The 17,571-nt window shown below is 40.9% G+C and overlaps 1 protein-coding gene across 1 annotated transcript; it reads right to left on the reverse strand.

Annotated features, from left to right (window-relative positions):
• Positions 1-574: 574 nt before the first annotated feature.
• On the reverse strand, positions 575-1,945 carry LOC116056856 (transmembrane protein 252). Its single transcript, XM_035999093.1, has 3 exons — positions 1,851-1,945; positions 1,422-1,754; positions 575-833 (listed from the first exon to the last, which is right to left on the reverse strand). Exons 2-3 carry the CDS (start codon positions 1,688-1,690, stop codon positions 575-577), a joined length of 528 nt encoding a protein of 175 aa, XP_035854986.1. The 5' UTR covers positions 1,691-1,754; positions 1,851-1,945.
• Between the last annotated feature and the right edge of the window lie 15,626 nt (positions 1,946-17,571).

Consider the following 17,571-nt stretch of genomic DNA (forward strand, 5'->3'; position numbering starts at 1 on the left):
TGGGATACTATGTCATCCTAAATCTAACTGGGAACCTTTTTTTGCATGTTGTCTCCCTTTAATTTCTTTAATTCAGTGTCATTATTGTTGCAGCACGATCAAGAGAGCTTGTTTTCAAGTAGGATCAGCCGATAAATATAGTAAACTCAGATTGTATTATACTTGTAATAATTTAATAGTGTACAAATTGGAGCTATAGTGCAGGTAAAAGTAAGTGCTGTTTATCGATTCATAGATCCAACTGGATTAATACTCTCCTTATGCTATTTGTCACACCACCAAGCTGCAACTCAAATGTGCAGCTCATCCTTACTTGAAGAAACCAGAGAAAAAGAATATTTGATCAACATCAACACAAAAGCACAATTTAACCTCTTTAAAGACCTCTGGGCAGAAACAGGTCTGTTGACATACTGTATGACCCTACAGTACACAGACATGAGTTCAGTGGTTTAGCACTGGGTGTAGATTGATGGCACAAAGGTGATGTCAACACGCCTCTCTGGTCCATCATTTGCTAGCCAAGCAGTCCATCCATATTTAGAGTCACCTAAATATGGCACCTTTCTTCCCCTCAGTGTCCAGTCAAGGCCTCCCTCTGCTCCTCTACGTCCACCTCTCCCTGCTGAATATGCTCCACCTGACTGTACCGAGGTGGCTGCTCCCAGCTCCATGTGCAGTCCGGAGCGTCCGAGCTGTCCTGGCTGTACAGAGGAGGAGCGAAGCTCATCACCACATCCACCCCGTCAACCACGACAACAGACTCAGAGGCTGTTTCAGGACGCCCCTGGCTGCCATGGGATTCCTCGTACGATGGAGGGAATGAGCTCGGTCTGCAGAGGAAAAGACATACATTACATCAGGGGCATTAGTTTAGTTTAGTTTAGTTTGAATAGTTTATTTTATAGGGACAATGCTCATTGATTAAACGATAAAAGAACTGTACATGAGCCAGAGGAATGTCATTTGTATCTGTATCACTGGCTCGATGTTAGAAACGCATCATAGAAATAGAATAATAAGACATAGACATAGACATTTTGGATACATAAGAAATAAACAGTATGTGAAAAATACTATTTGTATTGACTTTTAATGCCAAAATAAAAAGCAAACATTTTCTTTTAATGCACAAATGATCCATTCATCTGGAGAGAGTAACTTTACTTGATTAGTTTAATAATGTCTTCAATAGCAACTATTTACAAAAGTACCTCAATTACTTAGAAAGACATTTCTTGAATGTTTTCTTTTTTACTAAAACCGGGTCATTTCCTAAACATGTTTTGTGTTTTTACATTGATTCTTTTTCTGTGAAGCTTGCCAGTTGCTTTGTAATTCAGTGTGTTTCAATACAAATCAATAGGCAGTTTTTAAGAGTTATCTTTCCAAAGTAAATCTGTGGATACAGGTGGTATTACCTTTCAATAGTGTAGACATGGGTGTGCTGTTCATGTCCTCCTCTCTGGTACATCTTGCTCTTCATGCTGTGGCAGTTAGTCCAGAAGATGCCGATGAACGCAGCCGGGATGCCGAACACAATCATGACATAGGCAGTGACCCTCATAGAGTACTCGTACTTTAATTGCTGGGATACGAGGTAGGACCCAGTGCAGATCATCGCAAATCCCACACCAGGCAGGACAATGCAGGCCAGGGACCACAGCCGCTTCTTCACATTCATGATCATTTAACTAACTTGTTGCTTCTTTATTGAGTTTTCAGGTGCCTTTCCGTCGTTTTCCTGCACTCTGCTGGAGAGAGACACTGTTGTCAGGCAGGAGGTATTTAAGGAGTCTTGTGGTTGATCTATTTTTTAGATTTGCCTAAACGTAAATAAATCATCTTACCAAGTTTGAGTACCAATAACTGTGTCTGGAGTTGAAGTTGTGTGAGTCTAAGAAAATGTCTTTGCCTCTTCAGATGTAATGGGAGGTGGCTGGGATCTTCCTCTTCCTGCCTCCTCGGTTATATGTATTACATAACACAGGTTGATAGCTGATTAGGCAACAAGATGACCATAGGCTGAACTTCATAATATAGAGGTGTGGGCTCCAGGTCTCGACATATTGTTTAGATTGTCTAAAAATTGCCTTGTTTGTGGTTCTAGATTTGTGAATTATAATTAGTTTGACAGATGTTGTTTTTTACTCTGGGAGTCAGGAGTCAGTGGTAGTTAGAGCTGTGTAGGTTATAACCATTAATGTAAAGTAACTAAATATATTTACTCAAGTACTGTACTTAAGTACAATTTTGAAGTACTTGTACTTCACTTGAGTATTTCCATTTTATGTTACTCTATACTTCTACTCCACTACAATTCAGAGGGAAATATTGTACTTTTCACTTCACTACATTTATTTGATAACTTTAGTTACTAGTTACTTTACAGATTCAGATTATTAATAAAAAGTATGATGTATTGTTATAGATTAAGCTACACAGCAGTACGTAGCAGAAATTAGCCCCACCTTTACCAGCTCAAACATCAGAGTGATTTGTACATTAATCTCTTAATAATTAGAATCCAGTAATATAATATACTTTATTCTGAAATGGGCCATTGTGCACAACCGCATTGCAGTGTACCCACTCTCCACCAAAATGCATGCTCGGTGCCATGTCTACATTTACTGTTTTTAGACATACAACTAATAGAAAAGTATATGTATGATGCTGCAAAAAAGAAGGAAAGTTTTAATATTTTATGCTAAAGTTGATAAATAATGTTAATAGATTTCAAATCTTCCCTAGACCGACTTCTTTACCAGACAGTGCACCATAACAAGCAATTTTACAAATGGACCAATAACTCCTGAACATTTCACAGCAGAACATTTTAGTTATCTCAGATTGGTTTACTGATTAACAATCCACCACACACACTTGACTCATTCTAACTTTAAAAAAAAAGAATATTTCAATAGATTTTAAGCAAGTGGTGTGTCCATGTCTGTGTAAGAAAATGTATTTTTTATTTGATGGAAGCTACTTAGTTATCACTACCAGCAACACAGCTGGCAGTGAGCATATGCATGAGACAGTTTGTGCTGGTAAAATGTCACAGTATTGCACAACATGTTTCTAGTGACGCAGCACAATGGAAAGTCATGAGGTAATTTTTCCATAAACCTGTTTGCGTGAACCTGGACATTGGTTCACATTTATACAGCATGACAAATGTGTGTAAGACAAAGTGCACAAATGAGCAAACTTAACAATGTGTAATTACAATGATTTTTATCATTATCATCATTTATGTGTAATATTTATTTTTAAAATGTAATTTAGAAGATGAGTTTACATACAGATTCATTTATAGCAATCTTAATTGGCAGTATAATAATGTGTTTTTGTGTAATTCTATATAAATACATTTTTCTCTTATTTTCCACATGAATCTTTTCTTTTTTTCTTTTCTTTCTTCTCAAACCTGAGACTATGTACATCCTCTCCATGATATCTTTAAATGCTCTGCATGTACATTGGCCTCCATGCTTATTACAAGCTGTAATGTTTAAATGTCTTTACAGTGAAAATATAACTTCCTTGTTATATAAAGCTGAATGATAAACATTACGGTCCACGCTTGGAGCAAGGTCCGGTGCCCAAAACATCAATTGTTGATCTTTTCATCATCATCCTCGTCTGTAAAAGATTTGTGTACTTTTTTATGAATGTTAAGTTGAATGAATGTTATGTTAAGCTTTGCAGAGATAGATACTATATTAACAAGCTTGGAACAATGTAAAGGAATTGTAAATGTAAAAGAATAAATAGCATTATACTGTGCTGCGTGGCACGTGTGCCTTTATTTCCCCTTTATGTTTGCCCTTGACCTACAGCCAGTGGTGTAGTGGTCCCTGGAGAAGTGGGTATACTCTCAGTGTTCACCTTTTTTTTTTTTTTTTAAAGTAGTCCAGAAAAAAAGCCCTGTTTTAGAAACAGCGACATGTAAGACTATGATTTAGTTTACCCAAAAATCTGTCATTTCTACTTGCTCACTATTATAAAATGATCATGACTTGATTAGGAGCAGTTTGTAGTTACTACTGGTCACACAAGCAGCCTGGATGAATGTAAAATGTATTTATCATGAGGCAAACATGGTGTTATCTCTTCTCCTCTAAATGTGCAGTCATATTGCCACTGGCAATTTGCCAGTAGTTTAAAATAATGATTCATTTGGAAACCACCTTAAAACTTACCTCAGAATTATGTCTTCCATCAACTGGGGTGGCACACCGCCGCTTGTGTTATTTCTTCAGCTGTTGTTTGGTCTGCTGCCGTTATCGTAGTCAAGTGGCACCTGAGGTCACTGGCACCTGAGGTATTAGCGATATTTTCCTCGGCATGACCCGCCCTACTCTGCCTCTGATTGGCTCATCAGTCCTCATGCCTAAAGTTAACCAATCTAATCAGTGAAAGCAGCGAGTACCAGCCAATTAGAGGCAGAGGAGGGTGGGTCATGGCTTCACTATCCTTGAGGAAAAAATGGGCAAAAGCACAGATATTACTGAATGGTGCGCATCAGGGGGGATTTAGAAGTGGGTATACGCAATGCTGACTGAAAAATAAGTAGGTATACGCCGTATACCAGCGTATACCCTGGACTACACCACTGCCTACAGCCCTCTACTGTGCACCTCACTCGTGTATATAAGTCAGCATCATCATAACTCACCATGTAATAGGGATGCACCGAATCCAGGATTCGGCTTCGGGTTCGGCTAGGGATGGACCGAATCCAGATTGGGGTTCGGCCGAATACCGAATCAACTGGTTAAGATTCTGCCAAATCCGAAACCGAATAACGAATCCTACTCCCATCCTCAGTCCATTAACACAGTAAACACATTAATGAAGTAAACAAATTGTTAACACAAGTTTTTAGCTGTGACTGTCCTTCCTTTGCCGTACCTGAAGTTGCTGCATTTTGGCTGCTGTCTGTAGATTCCTTCATGCACAACTCGTATTCTTTCAGATGTTTCATACACAAATGTTTCATACGCAAATGTTTCAACAGCGGCGATGTTGTGTGTTGTTTAGGGTCCGTGCCACCACGAGAGAAATCAGCATTGCAAATTGAACATGTAGCTCGACTTGAATCGCCTTCTTTTGACTGAAAGTACTGCCAAACAACACTTTTTCTGCTCAATTCCATTTTCACGTTCTCACAGCCTACTGCATTGAACGGTCCACCTACGTAAACACCTTCCTGTAATCAACGGTGGCATCATTACATCGACCAGCGTAGCATGCGTAGTGCAAGCGTATGGATCGGTTCAATGGAAAAAAATTCTAAGGTTTGGCGGAATCCGAGTCCTGGATTCGGTGCATTCCTAGATTCAGCTGAATATTGGGCTTTTTGACGGGGTTCGGTTTAAGTTTCGGTAGAGAATTTTTTTCCACCGAACCCTACGCTTGTACTACGCGCGCTACGCTGGTCGATGTAATGATGCCGCAGTTGATTGTGGGAAGGTGTTTACGTAGGTAGACCGTTAAATGCAGTAGGCCATGAGAAAGTGAAAATGGAACTCGTGAGCAGAAAAACTGTTGTTTGGCAGTACTTTCAGTCAAAAGAAGGCCATTCAAGTCGAGCTACATGTTGAATTTGCAATGCCGATTCGTCTCGTGGTGGCAAGGATCCTAAACAATACACAATATCGCCACTGTTAAAACATTTGCGTATGAAACATCTGAAAGAATACGAGTTGTGCATGAAGGAATCTACAGACAGCAGCCAAAATGCAGCAACTTCAGATATGGCAAAGGAAGGACAGTCACAGCTAAAAACTTGTGTTAACAATTTGTTTACTTCATTAATGTGTTTACTGTGTTAATGGACTGAGGATGGGAGAAGGATTTGGTATTCGGTTTCGGCAAAATCTTAACCAGTGGATTCAGTATTCGGCCGAACCCCAATCTGGATTCGGTGCATCCCTACCATGTAATGACCCTTCATTATGAGGAGGCTATTCTTGGATTGTATTATGAATGAAAAACTATCCACACCTCCTCAACACTTGTTGTGAATGCAGCACAGTCATCATAGCTCTTATTGGCACTCTGAGAGTGTAATGGTATTTTGAACATGTTTTTTTTCCTTAGTGTCAGTCAGTGTGGAGTTAATCCTGTGAGCTACACTTGGGTGGTATCTAGATATTGCACCACAGCGATGCTTTTTGACAGGTTAACACACCCATGAGTCTGATACCCACATGAGATGAGTATTGGCTTTTTAATTGGCAGGAATTAGCAAGTAATGAGTGTTAATAGTGGCACTTATAAATGTTAAGTAGATTATAAATCTTGGTGGCTGCACATTCAGCAGTCTGATTATGGTAAATTGTGGTACTTTCAACAGTGCAGGTACTTCACGTGGACTGATAGCTCAAATGCCCTGACCTGTAAGAGGAATTAAAATAGGAGAGTGAAATGGCAATATGCTGTATGTACATAGCATAGATAGTCAGCAAATAATCTGAGACAAGTGTTCACCTGTGCCATGGTGTAATTTTCATCTGGGACTGCATTATTGCTCATGGGGATTTCAGTGACGGTGTCATTATAACAGATCCACTGTACATGAGAAATCCTATTTCAAAGTGGTTTTCCTCGATTCCTCTGGAGGCTTGCTTTATTTGCATAACATTACTGTATATATGTGTGTGTTTTTCGGCCTTTGTGGAGACATTGGAGGGACCTGTTGGTGCTCTGAAATGCACCTGTTTGCACACTGCTGAAAAAAAGGAAAATAAAACTGATAGGGACCCTCATAACCAGACGCAACAGCCTCATTATAAGTGTCTCTGTCATTAAGAGATTAGTTGACGTTATCTCTGGTAATATTACAGCTAACTCTTACAGCTGCTCCACACAGAAGCTAGAAGATTACAGTGACTGTTTTTCACATGTTCAGTTGTCTCTGCCAATTTAATCATAAACCGTAAAGGGACATCAATGCCTAAACCCCATTTCAATGGAGTGAATGTCATTTTGTTTGTGACTCTGACAGCATTGAACACCATTTAAAACATTCAACACTGCAGAAGGTTTTTGCACATGTAAACAACTAAAAAGACACTGGTCCCCAGGCGCTGGCTGCCCACTGCTCCTATGTGTAGGATGGGTTACACACACACACACACACACACACACACACACACCTTCTTTTAGACCTCATTATTGAGTGATAATTATAGACAGAGTGAGACAGAAAGCCATTAGTTGTGAGGAAAGGAGTGAAGGGCCGGTTATTAATCAGCTGGACTCTGATGACGACCTGCCATCCACTCCTTCATTAATACACATCAGGGTCAGACTGCACACTCAGCAGTACACAAGTTCACTCATTATATGGTCGCTAAATCTAAATAGAAGACGCACACAGCGTAAGTGGTTATCAATTATTAGATTGTTTAAGTGTATACATAGTCAGTTTATGCATGCACAGTTGTCATTTGCAGCAGTAGTACCATGAGAGGTCCAATGGGGGCGATGTTGCATTATTTTGTATTACTGTAACCTGTAACAGTGCCAGTGGCTAGTGAGCCAAATACCCTGCAGCACTGCTTGGTAAAAACTATTTAATTAGGGAATACAATATATAACTAAAACCATCACTTTCTTCTACCACAGCAGCTCCAGTGGGTGCATCATGTGAAATAAAAGTATCTCTCAGTCCTTCAGTCACATATGTAACTTTAATGTGATCCATTTGGAGGCAGGGTGACGCTTCCAGCTTGCCTGGTTTTGATAATCAGGATGTTCTATTTCACTGGGGATTGTGGTTGAGATTTTTCCCCATTTTGTCACAGATTATAAATCTCCTCAGCTCCAAGCGTTTGATAACATCTTTATAGTGTAAAATCATTCACTTACTCACTTACAAGCCATGATGTCATTCTATCATTTTGGAGATGCTATTATAGATAAAAGAGATATCTCAAATGTTAACTGTGTATGTTGAAAGAAAAAGTGGTCTTATAATGAAAGAAAGAAAGAAAGACAGAAGGGAAGGTGAGGGAGAAGGGGAATCAAAAGGTAAGTAGGCAAGAAGCAGAAAAGAAAGGTTTTTAAACTTTCGTTCCCACTCTGATTCTCTGTCTCTTCTTCTAAGTGGCTCTCTTACCTCTCTTTCCATATCCATCCTCTGGTGTTACATGTGCTCTTCCCTGTAGTGGCTGTATAAACCCTTGCAGTTGTCTGGACTAGCCTAGGCAGGAGGGGATCAATGAGGAGATCGATAGGGTCCCTGGGAGTCCTAATAGCCCTGTTACTGCTCCCTGCCTGGCTGCCTGGCTGCCTGATCTAGCAGCCCACTGGGTGGAAACAGAGTGGTGTATCTACTGTGTGTGTGTGTGTGTGTGTGTGTGTGTGTGTGTGTGTGTGTGTGTGTGTGTGTGTGTGTGTGTGTGTGTGTGTGTGTGTGTGTGTGTGTGTGTGTGTGATCCAAATCCCGTCTACAACCCCCAGCTGAGTCTGTACTTACACTTAGGTCATGATACAGCACAACAAGTTCTGTAATTGTGCCCATTTATGGGGCTGATAGCTGGGGATGATCTGTATGTGCGACACGATCGTCTACTGTGTTCACTTTCAGTTTGCATGTCGTGTTCCCTGAAAGTGAAGTATAGTTGATGCACTAGTGATGGAAGGCACATTTGTGGTGCACTTTAATACAATTTTGAGTTATTTCTACTTTACTTAAAAGGTGCACCGACTTTTTCCAGCCCAGTGTCCTGGGAATTAAGTTCACATTGGGCAGTTCTGCAACTCACGATTTACGTCCAGTGCCAACATTTAGTGCCAATCCAAAAAGTAATGTTTCATATACTGTATGTACCGAGACACAAAGTAAGGGTGTGGAGTTTGGTGTGTGTGTGTAGTTGTGTAGCATGTCCATACAGGAGACCGACCTTTACCTATTTTTTAACCTGTGACCCAAGTCTTTCCCTAACCTTAACTGTACTGTAGTTGCCATGTGCAGATATTGTAGAAAGCGTGAATTTTAAAAACTTGTTGTCACTGCTTAGCCTGAGATAATGGTTGTAGCCTATAATGTCTTCTAGGCTCGGGAGGGGCCCCAGTGTCTGAAGTCTGAGAAGAAGCATAGAGTCATGTTAAAGACATGGGTGTTTACCAGTCAGGGAGGGTCTAATGAGAGATGGTATATAGTTGCATTATGGGTTGTGTAGGATGCAATGTTTATGCAGGGTTATACAAAGGATTAAATGCCCGAATATCTCAGCCTCTGCTGCATCCATTTTTTTTCACTTTATGACAGCATAATTTTTAAACAATGTATTCAATACATTCGTTCCCAAAAAAAACAGAAAGGGTAGCAATTAACAATAAATACTGAAATGTTTTAATGTACTGTCCTCCCGCATGGCTTATTTCACTCAGAAGACACAGTTACAGATTTCTAAACTGTGTTTCCAATAACTAACTCAGTCCCACTCCCCAGATCCCATCAGTCCCCACCCAGGTCTCGGTCATGGTATGACAATGAATATAGATAAACATGAACACTAAATCAACCACACAGAACTAAAACCCAGATAACATTAATGTACACCCAAAACATCAACATAACATTATTAAAACACACTTTAACTAAGACAGAAACAGTTCAGAACATATTTTTTCCCAGGAGCCTTTGCACTGCTTCTGGCAGAACAGTTCAAATGACCCCGCCCCTCCCATGAAGAAACTTAACATCCTTAATTATCTCCGCTTAATGTGATCTGTGCACTGCACTGCATACTTACTGTAAGCTGATTAATACAAACAATTAATGTGATTTAGTAATGAATATGGTTTTTAACAAAACATGAAAGAATAAGTAGTGACCACTAAAAAGTTTAATTACAACTAAATCTGGGGTTACAGTCTACATGTCTTTGATAAAAATATTTACTTGTCACAATACAAAATAATATTTTCATCCAAACCATGTGAACATCTAATAAAATGTGATGTATGTTGTAAACTACCCAGCAGTATAAAAAGTAATAAGAAATAGCTACAAATTCTGCCTAAATGTTAAAGACTATTTTACTATTTTTATGAACGTTCGTTAGATTCAAGCCATTGCCAAATGAGTTGAGATACAAAGCTAATTAAGCCTATCAGCTTCACAAAACTCGCTCTGTATTTGTCAGTATGACTGTGTTTACAAATGGTGAAGTCCTGCGATATTCGTAGGCAGCAGCTCAAGTGAAGTGTTTTACGTCACCGCTGAGTAGGGCTTGGTCCCGAGTTCAATACTTTTTAGGCACCGACCAAATTGCCTCATTAGTATCGCGTAACGAAAAATGCCGCTGAGAAAGGACAACAGCAGCATTCAGCTTTGGAGACGAAGAGGACTGCTGCCGACAGGTGAAGGCATGGCTGAAAACTATGGATGCACCGATACCACTTTTTTAAGACAAAGTACAAGTACTTACATTTGGGTACTTGCCGATACCGAGTACCGATACGAGTACTTAATAATCCCTCTGGGGTCCAAGGGTGTTTTCAGACACGCAGATGATTTTGGCCTTCTCTGATATTGTTGTCAATTAGAACAAAGCAGTATTTTCAAATTACCATGCCTTTTTTCTACTCAAAGCTCAGTGCCTGGGCCCTGACATTTCCCCGGGCTAGTGTCAATAAAATAAATCATATAATTCCTGATATCAAAATACTGAGTGAAGTTTAGAAAGAATGAAGAACGCAAAGTCCGATGACGTCATTCACGTGCATATTAAGTACCCATGTGGATTTTCTGATCCAGTGGAGAGGATGGTTTGTTTACGGCAGCAGCTAAGTTCACAAGATTTTGTTCAAATTTAAAGACTTGTGACAAACTATAACAGTTAAAACAGTTAGACTACACACAGTGAAAAATAATCACTATTTACAGAGTAACGCTGTGGTTGTTAAAACAGCGCTGTGTAGGAACCACATGCAGACAGAGCAGGTTGAAATATCACTTTCTTCATGTTTATGCCCGTTAAGCTGATGAGAGACATTGGGCTAACACCGCTACTCCAAATATCAGTGGTGAAGTTTACGGGCAACAGGCTGCTGATGTGCTTTTTCACAAAGCAGCTTTGGAAACAATGTTTCTGTGATGTTGTGATGGCTGGGAATCCCTCGGCTCCTGTAGTGAAGACGTTGAAACCCAGTATTATTAACGACTGACAATGGCTGGTCGTCAAGTGCAATCATGCATTGGGCAAGAGCCTAGTTATTTTTTTACAGCCAGAAATCTCCAAACGGCTGGCATTGCTCCTCTTCCGTCGCCTATACCTGTTTGACGGAGAAGTTATTGTCACATTGCTATGAGGTGGTATCGGGTGTGGTAGTATCGGAGTCATTTTATGACTACAAGTAGGAGTACATGCGCATGGCATCGGACCGATACCCGATACTGGCATCGGTATCGGTGCATCCCAACTGAAAACCCAAAGAAGCACCCACAAAATGTTTCAGTCAGTGATTGTGCTGCTTAGAAAAGAGCTATACATTCAGCAGAAGGACTAAAATCCCCCCAAAAAAGTGACCTCTCAGAAAATCTACGAAGAGTCCATCATGTTTTTAAATCCTTTATGTCCTCCTTGATATGACGGGATAAACGCTGCTAGTAACTGCATGGAGGAGGGGCGGGTGTGGTGCGCAACCACTGAAGGCTTGCATCATGAGACAGTGTTGTTGCCATTACTTAGAATTCCTTATGGGGGCGACAGAAACTACGCACTATAGCTCTAATGCATCAGTAATAATAATCCAATTATTGGGGCGCCTGGGGATCTCACCTGGTAGAGCGCACGCCCATTTACAGAGGCTCAATCCCTGATGCAGCGGCCGCGGGTTTGGTTCCAACCTGTGGCCCTTTGCTGCATGTCATTCCCCCTTTCTCTCTCCTTTCAAGTCTAAGCTGCCCTGTCATAAATAAAGGCCTAAAACTGCCACAAAAAATCTTTAAAAAAATAAATAATAATAATCCAACAATCAATACACTCAGTTGCCAGTTTATTAGGTACACCTACCTAAAACTAATGCAAGCTAATAAACAACAGTCGTGCAATAAATCATGAGTGTTATTATGTTCAGTTTTTGTTTCAGAGAGGTGTTGATTTGTGGTGCTGTTGAGTTGTATTGGATTACACTGAGAAGTGTTTCTATTATTTAGTTGATAAAAATGGGGTATGGACAAAATAAGATTTTGACTTGAGTAATACTTTTACTTAATGGAGTATGGGAGTATTTCTACATTATTCTGATGAAGCCTACCAAATTGTATGTGTCATCCAGTCATTGTCTGAACCCCCTCCCTGTGCCTGCATTGATAGTTACACCACGATACAGAACAGGTTCTCTCAGTGTGCCCACTCGAAAATGAGTTGTGAGAAAGTACAATATAGCTAGACTGCCAAAGCTTGCTGCTATCTGAACACCCCGCTGATTTCTCAGATTATCAGGTTTCACACTGGCACCTCAGTTGTGGTAATAAACATGTGTAATGGAGGTGTATTGGTGAGAAAAGGAGCAACAACGAAGTGAGTCCAATGTTAGTGATGTTCCCTGTCTGAATTTCACCATATCATTTGTACGAATTAGATAAAAGAAATTGGGAGTGAGAGTGAGTCTTTTTAGTTTAGGAACTAGATTTCTTTGCTGTTGGGTCATCGCTGGGTTTCTCTCAAACATCAAAAACAGATGGGAAGAAAAAAAGACTACAAATAAGCATGTAGAAGCAGCTGCATCTGAGGGGCAAACAGGAACATATTTTTTGCAGAAAGTGGGCTTTACACTTTAATCACATGGAGACACTTTTATATTTGAGGTGTGGTGGAACTTCTGGAAAGCAGACGGACTGAGTTACAGGGCATGGAACAAACCTTGGTGGGTTTCTGCTTTAGCGTCAGAGAGAAGAAGTTCATAATTTTCCAGCATGTAGGCATCAGTAAGTCTAATTAAATGTAGAGAATGTATACAGCTACATGGAATGCCCACACCCCCATCAGACAAAATGCCTTTTCTACAAATAAGCTTGTGATCTCAGTCATACACCACATACTCTGTATGTGAGGATGTAAAGTTCAAAGATCCGCAGTAGAGTCATGTTGAAGGCAGATGTTGTGTCGTATATCAAGAGTTCCCGCATTCCGTTCCTCCTGGGTAAGATGATAAGCTGATAAGGCCAGGGCCATCCTGCATGGGCCGGGGGGAGAGGCAATAATCGCAGCGTATAATTCAGGGTAATGAACGCTCCGCCACAAGATCAGCCATAAAGAATGATAGGTGAGGCAGACAGGAAGCCGCTCACGCATTTGACCTCCACCGGCATCCCTCCACCTTCTATAAATTTGTGCTGTGGTCTGAATCCGGGCAAAGAGAAGGGAAGGAGGGAGATGAAAGGAAGGAGATGGACAGATGTAGGGGAAAAAGAGGAGGAGGGAGAAAAGAGATGAGTGACAGTAAAAAAAGAAAAGGTGCCGATGATTTAGGCTCAGTCAAGACAAAGGTCAAATCTTGTTCTCTGATCTTTGGAGAAATGTACTGTACTTCCTGTGTCCTCTGAGACTACTGGTCTCAGAGAAGCGCTCCATTATGTATCGAGCCGTGTTGGAACTCCTATGAGAGGAGAGACAGATAAAAGGAAGAGCCTCTCTGTTTAATTTCTTGTGATTGCAACAGTTAAAGGATTCTGTCAGCTGTGGGTGACTGATGAAAACATCCCAAAAACAAACTACAGCATCTGTTACCATCAAAAAAGGAAACATTGAGCCATTTCAAACACAACTCTCTCCCACTCAGTGCGTCCCTCCCGCTCTGTTTTCCCTCCAGTTCATCGGTATGCAGGCGGTGTGGCGCTATACTGTGGGCAGACTGGGCTGCGCTGCTCTCCTCTACATGTCTGCTAAATGACAGTAATTATTTTCCTGGGCTGCAGGCAACTCATGCATGTTTTATTTCCACCTCCACCTCCCCCATCTGCCTGCATGGCAATGCATGATGGCACACATCATGGTGGAATGAAAAAAGAAACAAAAAACATTTTATTTCTCTTCATACCTTTCTATGGGTCCCCACTGGGTTCTCCAGCCTCGGTTCTTTTACTGAGGGGCCCGGTCTTTTATGGTACCAGAGGGGGTTTTGTAGGGACTGACAGACGCTGTTAGCCTGGTCTCATGATAGTCTCGACACAGATAAAGATGCCTAATGGTGGTTCACGTACACTGGCTGCGGTTGTAAGCATTTTGCCACAAAATGGCTACCGTGTTTTAATTCAGGTCCAGGTGTCACTTTGTGTTGGGGGTGACATCCATCAGTGCAGTTCCTCTTGATTTCACCCAACCTGCAAAGGCTTCTAGATAAGGATTGCGAAACTGCACGACTTACCAAACATGTTCAGCTCTGACAGAACAGTTGATCCTAGTTGAAACAATAGAAAACCAACCCTGTCGGAACTCAGTCAAGGTTGCCTGATGAATACGTCAAATCTGGAGAAGGTTGAATCTTTTTTTCTTTTCTTCATGGCACCGTGCTGTGTGTCACGCCATCCTGTGACATGGAGCTCGTTTGGTACGACTCAGGGGATCTCTAATACCCCTGCAGCTTTCATAATGAACATGTGGCTACTCTCTCTTGGGCACAATTTAGCGTAATTCATAAGCAGGGGACGGGGCATTAGCCAGATGGTGCTGCGGGTGGCATCCTTTCTCTGGCCATCCATTAGAACTGTGTTGGTGACAAAATTCCAATGTGAGGAGACGGACAAGGTATCCGGTTTCAGTATCCATCCAATTGTTAATGTGTGCCTGTGTGTGTGCGTGTGTGTGTGTGTGTGTGTGAGCAGTGAGGATGGAATAAGTGGGTAACTGGGATCTTTGTAGCGCTGGTTGTCTCAGGGGACACAAGTAAAAATTAAGAAATAAATAAACACATGAATAAATTAAGATATAATGAAAATGTTTACAAATATATGTGCAGTGTCCTAGCTAATATACAGAAATGAAAAGTTAAATTGAAAAATGTGTCTGCATTCCACAGGGACTTGGAAAGGGTTGGAAATATCAAGTCATACCACATTAATTTGGGACTAAAATTACTCTTCTTGTGTTCCACCTTTTGGATGTGAACTCCTAAAACAACTAAATAAAATAAATTGTGCTTATTTTGGGATTGTTTATGTTCATTCATTTTGCAGAGGACCTATACATGCTCACAGAAGCTTGGTTATTTTTGGTTGTTTGACACTTTAACCTTCATTACACACAACATTAACGATGTGTATGTATGGTAATAACCAGAAATCTGATTCTTAAAGTTACATAAATCAACATTTTCACTAGCCTAATAAGCCAGACCCACATCAAGATGTTGGGTCTGGGAACTCACCATTGGCAGGACTCAATCCGAGGGGCGGGATAAACGGTTCTCTTTCAAATTCCCTCTGCACGCAATAGGATAGCGCTACAACCAAGCAGAGCAACGCTAGTTGATAGATTAAACTTTTCCGTATCCGGTCGGCAAAACTCCGAACACATCTTCCTTTTTTAAAGAATGACTTCAGTGCCGTTCTTTGTTCTTTTCTCAAAGAAAAGCTTAACTCCAAGTCTTCCAGTGTCACGGCCAAAGCCAATTCGAAAGACCGCTGTTCACCAGCAGCAGCCATCTTCTTTGTTTTCAAGTAGCAGGGAATTCACGCGGAACGGACGCAACTCTGCCGTCATTATGTTAAGCCCGCCCACCGACTCTATACACAATGTGATTGACCTGACTAGAGTTTGGTTTTTCCAGCTCGCAAGCCAACGGAGAGTTGCTAGACTGACCCTGGTTGCAAATTACATTTGCTGCCGCTAGGGTGCATCTAGATTTCTAGGCTACATTTTCACATGAACAATAGGACAAATGAGTACCTGTAATGTGAAAGGGTTGCTCGTAGTAATGAACCCACAGATTAATTATTACCCAACTCTGCAGTTCCCCTCAGCTCTATATGAAATGTTTTTAGCATCTTTCAGCACATTGTTATGGTTTCCGACATGGGCTTTAATGACCCTGTTTCCAGCTGGAGCAGGCAAGAGACTGAAAAGCAACAAGTCCATCTTGTTTCCAAAAAATGAAAATTGATTTCTGTTATACACTTGAAAAAGTCCCCAAGTGAAAGTCTTTCATATGTTGGGATAAGGTGACTGTGTGGTTTCACTTATGTCTACATGGTACTTGTTGTTAAATAAACCACAATAGTGTCATAAAGATGACTTGGATTTCTTTATCATTATAAACCAAGGTCGTGTCCATCCGGCTTTATTTATTTATTTCTTTATTTCTCTTTCTTTTTTTGTTTAGGTATTTATTCGTAGATTTTGCTCTGGTATTGAGGATTGTTTTGCCACTTTCCACTGAAAACCATGTATCTCCAAATTTGGTATTTTTTTAGATAAACCAAATGACTAAGTGTTCCTTTATCGGTTGAGGAAATTATCATACTTTTTAAGCTAAATAAGCCATTCAAAAACACATTTGATTTTGAATTTATAAAATACATCGTCACAAAGCTGACAATGTTTTTTGTTTGTTGATTTTACCATACACTAGAAAAAACTTGCAAATAAAAACAATATCAAAAAAGGGAAGGGTTGATAAATAAAAATCAAGTGCTTATGTTGGCCGAAGATTAGTAAAAGGCACCAATTATTTCAACCTGCTCATACATTGTGAGTGATACCTACACACATACACCCACCCACACACGCACGCACGCACGCACGCACGCACGCACGCACGCACGCACCCACGCACGCACGCACGCACGCACGCACGCACGCACACACACACACACACACACACACACACACGTACACAGATCAGTAACAGACTCAAACACATGTGTAACTCACACAACACACACACACACACACATTCTGATCAGCAACTCAGCCTTGCGTGGCTCTCACTTCGTCAGTGGAGGTGTCAGGGTCCCCATGGCAACTGTATAATGGGGCAGGCCTAATTCAATCCCAGGGGCGAATAGTGGGTCTGGCGAAGACGTAGAGGGAGAATTGGTCTGGGTCTGAAACCTATTCAAGTCAGAGCTGATGTGTTTTAGCTGCTGCATGCTCAGTCACCAAAGAGAAAACATTCTGTCTCCACTCATACCCAACTTTAACATTCACTCTTAATCTCAAAGTCCTCTCCGCTCTCTTCTTCCATTCACTCTCTTTCTCAGATTTTTTTTTACATTATGTTCTATCTCAAACCTAGCTCTAACTCTTTATTCACTCGCTTTTCAGTAGCTATTTTCTCTCTTCATGACTATACTTCCTTGCCTTTCTTTCTTCCTCCTCACTCCCCCCTATATCTCTCTTGTACGCTTTGGTCTCTTTTCAATCAATACCTCATACATTCTCAGTCTCCTCTCTCTACCTTTCTCTCTGACATTCAGACTCAGAAACCTGATAGGATTTCATTAGGACCTCTGGATCTTGTTGTATTATTGTTATCCCTCCCTGAAGAAGACAGGGATTAGCATTGGGGCTGGAGACAACTTAAAGTAATAAGCCTGCAGCC

This window comes from Sander lucioperca, chromosome 2 (assembly GCF_008315115.2).
Source record: "Sander lucioperca isolate FBNREF2018 chromosome 2, SLUC_FBN_1.2, whole genome shotgun sequence".
NCBI classification, from domain to species: domain Eukaryota; kingdom Metazoa; phylum Chordata; class Actinopteri; order Perciformes; family Percidae; genus Sander; species Sander lucioperca.

Excerpts from the sequence above, each read along its gene's own strand:
- LOC116056856 (XM_035999093.1), bottom strand. The coding sequence starts at position 1,690 with ATGATCATGAATGTGAAGAAGCGGCTGTGGTCCCTGGCCTGCATTGTC. Across the intron at positions 834-1,421 it reads CATGTCTACACTATTGAAAG|ACCGAGCTCATTCCCTCCAT; the intron begins GTAATACCACCT and ends TTTCCTCTGCAG.